This window comes from Marmota flaviventris, chromosome 8, assembly GCF_047511675.1.
Source record: "Marmota flaviventris isolate mMarFla1 chromosome 8, mMarFla1.hap1, whole genome shotgun sequence".
Taxonomy (NCBI): Eukaryota; Metazoa; Chordata; class Mammalia; order Rodentia; family Sciuridae; genus Marmota; species Marmota flaviventris.
The window spans coordinates 44,034,347-44,043,917 of NC_092505.1; the positions used below are offsets into that span (position 1 = coordinate 44,034,347).

Below are 9,571 nucleotides of genomic sequence, written 5' to 3' on the forward strand. Positions count from 1 at the left end.
CCAGAACAGATCTACATTTTAAACTCCACCCTGTAAGGTATTAATGACTTTGGCTAAGTTATTTAAATTCCTTAAACATCAGTTTCTATGTGTGTTAAAAATGGAGGTATAAATTGCTGTCCTAGTCCCTGTCTTATAAATTATAAAATGGGTGAAGATTCAATGAGATAAAAATTACAGAGCACTACAAAAAACATAAAGGATTTTTAAAATGTAAGTAATTCTTTTCGTCAAGAGCATTGATTAGTATATTCCAGGCACAGGGCTTCCAAACTAAACTGGTAAAGTAGCTACATATGTAGAAACATACATGTGTGCATGCATACACACAAAAACCAACAGTACATAGTAACACTCAATGTGTATATAAGAAAATTTGATTAAAAGTAAAGCAAAATTTTACCTGAACAACTTTTTTTCTCTTTTTGACTTATTGATTTGTTTCAATTACACATGACAAGAGAATCCACTTTGACATGGAATATATCTTGTTCTAATTTGGTCCCCAGTACTTCTCCTTCCCCTCCTCTCCCCACACCCTCTCATTTTCCTCTGCTGATCTTTCTGCCATTTACCTGTAGTTATTTTTTAAATTAATCTCTTGTGGATGTACATGATGGTGAGAGTCACTGTGGTATATTTATATAGGTACATAGGAAAGAATGTCAGATTTATTCCACTGCCTTTCCTTCTCCCATCTCTCCACCCCTTCCCTTTGTCTCCTTTGTGTACTCCACTGAACTTCTTTTCCTTTTTAATAAAGATAATTTAGGTATAGGGTAGTATTATGTAGGCTTTAACGAAGTCATAAAAGACCCACAGTCTTCACATATCTCTATTTTGTCTTCTGTAACACAGGCCTTCAGACTGCACAAGTCCCAATATGAATGATGGAGGCTCTCAGGACTACCTGCTTCCCCATCCACAATGAATAAGAAAGACATTCCAGGAGTTCCAAAAAAAATCCTAAGGATCACTGTGATTGGTCATGTAACCAAGGCCTGACTCAATCCCCATGACCAGGGGATGATATATCCAATCGACATAAGATATATCCAGTCTAGGATCATTTCTGGACTGGAAATGAAGTCAACTGACTGTAACCACATGACTAAGAATGCAGGGAGGGTGGTTTACCAAAACTAATTTAGTATACTGCTATTAAGAAGAGAAAATGTATTAAAGAAGAAAAATTGAGAAGAAAAGGAGAAAGAAGAAGGAGTGCAGCAGCAACCAGAAACCTGCCCACAGCAATGACAAATAAGTGATCCATGAATAAGTATTTTGACAATTCAGATGGAGGAAAGACCCTGACAGCCAAAGATGCCAGAAGACTTTGTAAAGACTGTGGGACTTGAATAGAGCCTTTTCTCATGAGCATATCATGTTAATTCATGCATAATAACAAAAGTGAAGATGAAGAAGAGAAGGTGAGAAGTCTTATAAAATCATTGCTTTCCATCCAAGTTTGGAGAGTGAGTGGGTGAGTATAGATGGAGAAGTGAGGTTGAGAAAGAACTACATTCTATTTAAATTTGTAAATCTTGACTCTCATATGATGTGCACTTTGTACTCAAATAAATTGCTACCCAAGGAGAGCAATTCTAGGACAGCTTAATGTTTCCTTCATAAAGTGTGTATCTGACCTTAATGCAATATTGAAATTGAAAATGTACTTTTGTATTTTTTTAAACAGGAAAGGTAGAATTAAGCAGCAATTAACCAGGAATACATTATCTTTCTTAACCACTTGAACTCTATTTTACATGCCTGAATTTCTTTGAAATATGATTTAATAATACTGTTTAGTAGCTGAATACCAACGTCACCATCTTAATGTATTATATATGCAAAGCTAATAGGAATGAGGTGACTACTTACATGACCTACAGTATTTATCAGAGATTCAGAGAGATTTATCAACTTCAGTGTCACAAATGTTTAACTTATATAAAAGTTGACCTCATTCATAAACTTCAAAAAAAAATTCTCTGGCCCCAAATTGTAGCCTCTGGCCAACTTTTTATAGGATATACCTACAAAGCCAGAGGGTGGCAGACATGGTGTCTTCATCTATTTTGCTATAACAAAATGCCTGTGTCTAGGTACTTTACAAAGAAAATGGGCTTATTGGTTTCTCACTCTTAAAGACTGAAAGTCTAAAGTCAGGCTACCCCATCTGTCTGGTCTCTGTTGAGGGCCTTCTGGATATGTCCAAAAACAGCAGATGTCATTACATGATGGAAATATGTATGAGGGAGAGGTCACATAGTGAGACAGCAAACAAGAGATACCAAGAGGAAACAGGATTGCTGGTTTATAAAACCCCACTCTCACAGGAACTAATTACTGCAAGACCCAACCCACTCTGTAGATCAGCATAAATCTCTTCCTAGGCTTCCATGACCTGATCACCTTCCACTAGATCCCACTTCTTAAAGGTCCACTACCTCTCAATACTGCTACATTGGGGACCAAGATTTCGTCTCCCTTTGGGGGGAAAAACTATAGAACACAACTACTACTCAGTCAGTTAGAGTGAGACAGATGTCATGACTTGTACTTAGGATTGGGACCAATAGGTTTGTAACTGCTTCAAGCCTGAGTTGTGCCAAAACATGTGTAGGAGAGATGGAGTGAGAAAAGGAGTGCTTTAAAACCTGAGGTCACTAATTTCTTAATTTTATTTTTATTATTTTTATTTTTATTTATTCACTTAGCAAAGCTAGGACTTTGAGGTTGAACATGTGGAAAAAAAATTGCAAACATTTCCTTGGAAATAGTGCCCTAATAAAGTCACAAAACCAAATCCCAATCCCAGAGCTTAAATCCCTTCCTCCTCTAACAATAATAGAGTAGTAATACCCATTTGTAATATGAGCTAAGTGAAGATGATCTGGAGCTGATCTTAATTTGCCCAGCAAGTTACAATCTTCTTTTAACTCCCCCATTTCCCCTAGGAGACAGGGAGAAGAACATTGGATTAGAAATCAGATGGCCTGGATCCAACTCTACCTCTAACCAGCTGGGGACATCTTGGGAAAACTACTTAATCTCTCTGATTCTCAGCTTCTACAACTATAAAAGAAAAAGAATCCAAGATAAATAAATTATATTATGAAAGTATGTGCTAATCACTATACCTATAACTTATGCATCCCATCCAGAATACAATCATATTCTAAATCATAATTTAAAACTAGTGAGAATAGTATAGAGAAAAGAAAGAGAAGGAATTGCTGACGTCTCTTTCCCTTCCTAGCACTCTGTACAAACCTCCAAGATAACATTTGATTATTTGCAAAGAATGTGTCTCATCTACTAGACTCAGTTTCCTGAAAACAGGAAACTTTTGATATAAATTTTGTCCCTGGGCTTGCAGCAAGCCTTTGACACAGGCATATTTTAAGTAATGAAAATCCAAACACCTGGATTTGAAGCATTCACCCTCACTTACTAAAGAGCTAGAGAGAAGGTCATGGAGGTGTTTGCAATGTGGATCAGGACTTCTTTGAAGATCACCTCTCCAGGCATGCTGTCTCCTTCCTGTAAATTTCCATCTGCTTCCTGAGGTAGCCCCTTTGCCTCCATTCCAGGACAAAATCATTCTTCACATCTTAGGTCTCCCCTGAGTTTATTTTCTTTCAGTCAATGTCTTTATCGTTTTTTATTAATGTTTCTCAATCACAACAGGAAATTATTACTAATTTCCTTGTTCCCTTTCAGAAAACGACCAGTTGTCCAGGAGGAGGTAAGGAAGCTCCAGGAACAAAATTAGTTTTCTCATGAGATTAATAAAATACATCAAATCTCTAAAAGGACAGATTTCTTGAGAGGCTGTATAATAGAATAATAAAAATAATCCTGAGATGGAAGAGGGGGGAACCTAGACTTTGTCAAAAGTCTGCCTCAACTTACTGTTATCTTGGGCAAATAACATCATGTTTTGTTAAAATTAGTAGTGAGGCCAAGGTGATTTCTGAATCCCCTTCTATGTTGGATATTCAGAATGAAAGGTATATTTTGTGATACCAGAGAACAGAATTGTCTGCATACTAAGAATAGTTTGAGTCAAGGCCAAGAAAATTGATCCTGTATTAGTACCAAAAACAGATCTGATCTTAAGATAAATGAGTGTGAGAAAGGGATTCGTGAATTTTATTCTCTGGAACTGTAAGTCTTATGATTGGTGGACAGTGAGGCACGTCCTGCTGAAGACTTTGGGAGATGGTTTTTAAAAATTGGACTGGCTGAAGTTTCCAAAATGAGTACATCCACTAACCACATGGTTAGTGGATGTACTTCAGTGGTCATTAAAAGCATAACTATGCCCAGCACGGTGATGCATGCCTGTAATACCAGCAGCTCAGGAGGCTGAGACAGGAGGATTTCAAGTTCAAAGCCAGTCTCAGCAAAAGTGAGACAATAAGCAAATCAATAAGACCCTATCTCTATATAAAATACAAAATAATGCTGCATTTATGACTCCGTGGTCAAGTGCCCCTGAGTTTAATCCCTAGGACCTCCTCTCCAAAAAGCATAACCATGGGTTCTCTCTTTCTGGTGTCACACTAGTGTTACATATAGTGGATATTAATGTCATTTTCCTATGCTGTATAAAGCACTGAGGAAGAATGCCATCTAGTAAATAGAGATTTGTTTCACTTGATGCTGTAAGTTCATAGATTCTTTCAATGAACACTGACAAATTACTATACATAATATGCTGTATAAGATACTGTGTGGACATACATCTACCCAAAGGAAGTTTATGCATGAATACACACTCTCTTATACACATTCATACTACTATAATGAACAGTAGAGAGTGGTAAGTAAGCATGATGGAAGAGACACATATTAAATGGAAAAGGCAGATATTTTAGCATAAACCAAGAATTTTATGAAGCAAGAAGCATATGAAATGGGTTGGGAAAGCCGAAATACGTTTGGTCTGTAAAAACAGGAAAAAATAGCAAAGGCAAAGAAAGAGGTAAGAAAACACACCACAAGTGAGAAAAAAATGACCAGCAGCTTACCATGCACAAAGAACTTCTAAGTACGTGGTATTAGGGAATCCCCGTAATTCCGAGGGGTTGGTTCTCCTATATGCCTTTTTCAGATGGGGAAACTAAGTCCAGAGACTTTGCTACTTTTTCCTGTTTCTACAGACCAAAACTAACTTGGCCTTCCAAACCCATTTCATATGCTTCTTGCTCCATAAAATTCTTGCTTTATGCTGAAGAATACCTTGACCAAGCTTGTCCATTAAAAAAAAACAGCAGGTTGTTCAGGATTGCTGAAGCATGAGGCAGAGAAAAAGGAAAATATCTTCTAGTTTCAATGTGGGTAGATAATAAGCAGGCTAGAATGCTGGATCCTTTCAGTGAATTGACTTATAAGGAATGCAAATGAACTAAATGGAAAGTAAAAAGTAAGATCCTCTATACATTAAAAACAAAAAAATAGAACAAAATTATGCTTTTTATATTATTTAAAATGGCCTCAAATCAGCACTTTTTAAAGACCCTTTTCAGTGTTAAAGCATAAAAGGTCAGTTCCATCTCAAAGGGACATGAGTATCCCACCTTACACAATTCCATGTCTGGAACTGGGAAACTGAAAGATAATTAACCCTGTTCAAATGTTTCATTTAATTTAAACTTTAAATTAAAAAAAAATAAGTATATACATGGGCTTGTGGCTACATAATTCTTTTCCGTTTTCATACTACAATTGGGAATTGACAACTAAAGATGGTAATAAAAAATTACCTTGGCATTTATACAGTTTACATACTGCTCATAAAATAAGTTGCATTGTTTTCTGTGCTTTAATCATAATTATGTGAGTCTGTTACTCTCATGAGTTGGTTGGTTAACAGCTGAATATAAGGCATTTAGTACAGACAAATCCTTTAAGTAGGCATACATTAGTTCCCCTAAAATTCTTGTATATATAAAAAAAAAAACTAGAGCATCAAAGGGTATTCTGTTTTCACAGAAATTAGGAAAGTGGCTTAGATTTTTTGCTCTCATTTGATCTTCTGTTCAGGAAGAAATATCCACAAAGCCACATTAATATTGACAATGTGTATTGTCTAACACAAATATTTTCTAAAAAATATGAAGTTCTTCTTTATTATCTACCATCAGTAAGTTCATATTATGGATATATTTGCCTTATTATTCCAACATTCATGCAAAACATATGGTTGGTAACTTAAACATACATTCCCCAAAGAATACCTCTTTCAGGGATTTAGGAGTTAAATTATCAACATTTTTATCTCTGTATGTAACAACATTTAGCATGTTGTTATAATACTAACAGCTATGATTTATTGGGTTATTTATTTTTGCATTTTTATTTGACTCCCATTTTGATAAAATTTTTTAAAGACCCAGGGTATCCTCTTTGGTTATTCTGTGATGATGACTTTAAGCCCCAATACCTTTAATATAACATTCTGTGCGGTGACCCAACACACTGGTTTCTTGAAACCTATAACATTCCCGTGCTGGATTCTTATAATTAAAAATGAAATTTTCCCCTAAGAGAAAATTGTAGGAGCTTACTTTTCATGCCTCGATTGTTATTTAGCCTTTTTTTTTTTTTTTCAGTTAGAGAGGACTTTCTTTTATAGAAAATGTTCACCAACTAGAAACAAATTTTAAAGCTAGAAATTTTCTTTAACTATTTCAACCAGCTTCTTTCCTCGGTTCCTAAATGATTTTACTCTTCCATTTTAAAGTGACATATTTTACATATGCACCTGGTGGATAGTCAGACATTTCAGTTTACCAACCCATAAATACTTATCTTCATTTTGATAATACAATATGTTTTTTAAGTGTATTGAATACGTAACTGAAATTTATGGAAGTCCCTTCTGACATTTATTGTTAGATTGAAGTTTAATTTAGTTGTTTGAAATTATTTCAGTTTGAAATGACCCAAATTATAAAGGTATCATTTAAAACAACCTTTGTTGCCACAGAGAGTTTTTAATATATATTAGTGAGACCTGGCATGTATTATCTAAAATAACTGCTGAAACCATGTTCATCGTGTATTATTGCACAAAACGATTTGCTCAATAAGAAATCAAATTCTCATTTTCCATAATTTCACCATAATTTTATTTTATATTTACAGTCTTCAATTTCTAATGCAAGGGTCTTGCTGTGAATTTGGGAGATTGGGGAAGAGAGATGGGGTTTGGAGAAGAGGGATCAGGGGTCTGATATAGACAATAATAATTAATAAAGCTAACAGGATGTGAAAGTCTTCCAGAAGAAATTCTTGCAGCCAGCCTTGCGTTCTCGGGGTGCCATGGCCGGGTTTGAATTAGCAGATCTCTGCAGCTCCAGCCTCATCTCATCCTGCTCAGCAGCCTGGGACAAATCTTCAGGTTCCAGGGCATCGTTCTCCGTCTGGTTGGGCTCAGACAGCAGCTCTGCCAAGAAGTACTTGGCCAGTTCCTGAATGGGGCAAAAGGAGAAGGGGAAGAGAACAATGAAAAAAGAAAAAAACGGGAAATTCTAGTTTGGAAAACAAATTTAGTCACATTCAAAATCTAGTTTTCACAGCTGTGCACTTTTATGACACCTAAAATCAATTAAGAATAAAAATAAGAGTAATTCCTATAATCACCAAGTTACACAAAAAGGTTTCTGCAAGTGTTCTGCCTCTGTGGGCTTAAAAACACAATGAGAAATTGTAAATTGATAAAAGCCACCTTACAAAATTATTGTGCCAATCTTTTGTTCAATTCAATTTCCATAACGTGAACCACAAACTGGAATTGTTATGCCGTTTTTACAAAGTTAACTGGGAAAATGGGACCTTTCACAGTCTCAGGTTTGCTAGGTCTGCAGTGTCCCTTACTGCATGCCCTATGTATGAAAGTCTGCGTTTCAGCACCTGGGTCAGCACTGGGAATAGATGCTGGCATTCCTTTGTGCTCAAATACCCAGGTTTCCGAAATTTCCTGAATGCCAGTAAAGAACTCACCTGAACTGTGACCAACTGCCCTGATCAGAAGAAGGAAAAAAAAGGTAGGAGAGAATTCTAGACTCTGAAAGTTTTCCTGAGAGCTTTGGTTTTGGAGGGATTCTGAAAAGCACCCAAACTCTTAAGGAGAATCAAACACCTGTTAAGTTTAAACCCAGGGCTCAGGAGCAGGTCTTAGTAAGGTCCAGGAATCCGGGAGGAGGGAAAGAAGACGTCGGGGGAGTTTCCTTACCTGCTTTCCTGCGGCAGCAGCCAGGGACTTCTGCAGAAACTGACGGAGCCTGGGGTCCGAGGGTGCGCCGGTGACACCGCCCAGGGCCAGGACGATGGAGAGCGCGGCCAGCGCGCACTGGAGGCGGCAGGACAGCATCTTGGCTGTGGTGCCGGGAAGCCGAGCTGGAGAGCAGTTGTTCAAACTGCGGATCCGCAGGCAGCAGCAAAGGCTCTGAACCTCGCGCCTTCCGCAGCGGCTTGTGTGCTCTCTGCCGTCTCCCCACCTTTTTAAACTCTTCCTCTGACGTCAGGCTAGGAGGCGCCCCCAGATCTCACCAGCGCTTTTACGCACCATTAGCCTCGTGAAATCAATCACAAAAGTGAGGGGAGGCGACACAATCTAAAGTGGCTTACTTTAAAAAAAAAAAAAACAACCCTGCACACTCACAGGCACACACAATTCAACATGCCAACAATCTTTTATTTTCATTAAGTGCTACCAATTTACACATTCTATAATTTCATTTGCACGTATGCACGTGTGCTTATTCAACTACACACAAAGAAAGACTCAAACTCAGTCCTTGAGGGGCAAATACACGATCACAGATGTGCACACATAAATGTACACAGATTACTCCACTTATCATCCATTTTAGGAGGCCCCAAAATGTAAAACTACATGTGTATGGCAAGTAAGATTCAGAATCATTCCTCTAAGAACAGATTAGAGAGTAAAATATGGACAGTGGCAGGACTGAAACATTCTCTACTTCCATTTCTTATGTAAAAAATCTTGTACAAGAAGATTGATGGATTCTAAAAGAATTTTACTTTTCTCTATAATGAAGGCATCCTTGGCTCACCCTCCCTCCTTCTTTCTTAGCAACTGAGAGACTTCTAGTCTACCTGCCTATCTATTGTGAAAGAGAGAGAGAGAGAGAGAGAGAGAGAGAGAGAGAGAGAGATACACATGGAGAGAGAGGCAGAGAGAGACTGATACAAAGTAAAGGGAAGAGACTGACTTCATTTTGGTTCCTAGGAACTTGGAGCTAGAAAGCAACCTCAGAAATTATCTAATAAACTCAGAATTTGAATTTCTAAGGCTTAGAGATGGGCAGTAAGTTGCTCTGGATCCCATACTGCACAGTTGGAGCAAAGACAAGTCCTCTACGTTCTAGGGCCAGGGTTCTTTCCTTGCAACTCTTGAGTTTTCTAACATTCTTGACCAATAAGAGCAGTTCTAGATCAGGAACTCTGGGATAGACATATAAAATTCCAGGACCTCCTAGACATGTGTGACTAATATTGTGGGTTTGTATGTTGGGAAAGGATCAACAGG

General features: G+C 37.5%; 1 protein-coding gene across 1 annotated transcript; it reads right to left on the reverse strand.

The window, feature by feature from the left end:
* Positions 1 to 7,271: 7,271 nt before the first annotated feature.
* Sst (somatostatin) lies at positions 7,272 to 8,386 on the reverse strand. The gene is made up of 2 exons (XM_027951424.2): positions 8,249 to 8,386; positions 7,272 to 7,484 (listed from the first exon to the last, which is right to left on the reverse strand). The coding sequence occupies exons 1-2, from the start codon at positions 8,384 to 8,386 to the stop codon at positions 7,272 to 7,274; spliced, it is 351 nt and encodes a 116-aa protein (XP_027807225.1).
* Between the last annotated feature and the right edge of the window lie 1,185 nt (positions 8,387 to 9,571).

Excerpts from the sequence above, each read along its gene's own strand:
- Sst (XM_027951424.2), bottom strand. The coding sequence starts at position 8,386 with ATGCTGTCCTGCCGCCTCCAGTGCGCGCTGGCCGCGCTCTCCATCGTC. Across the intron at positions 7,485-8,248 it reads CTGCTGCCGCAGGAAAGCAG|GAACTGGCCAAGTACTTCTT; the intron begins GTAAGGAAACTC and ends TGCCCCATTCAG.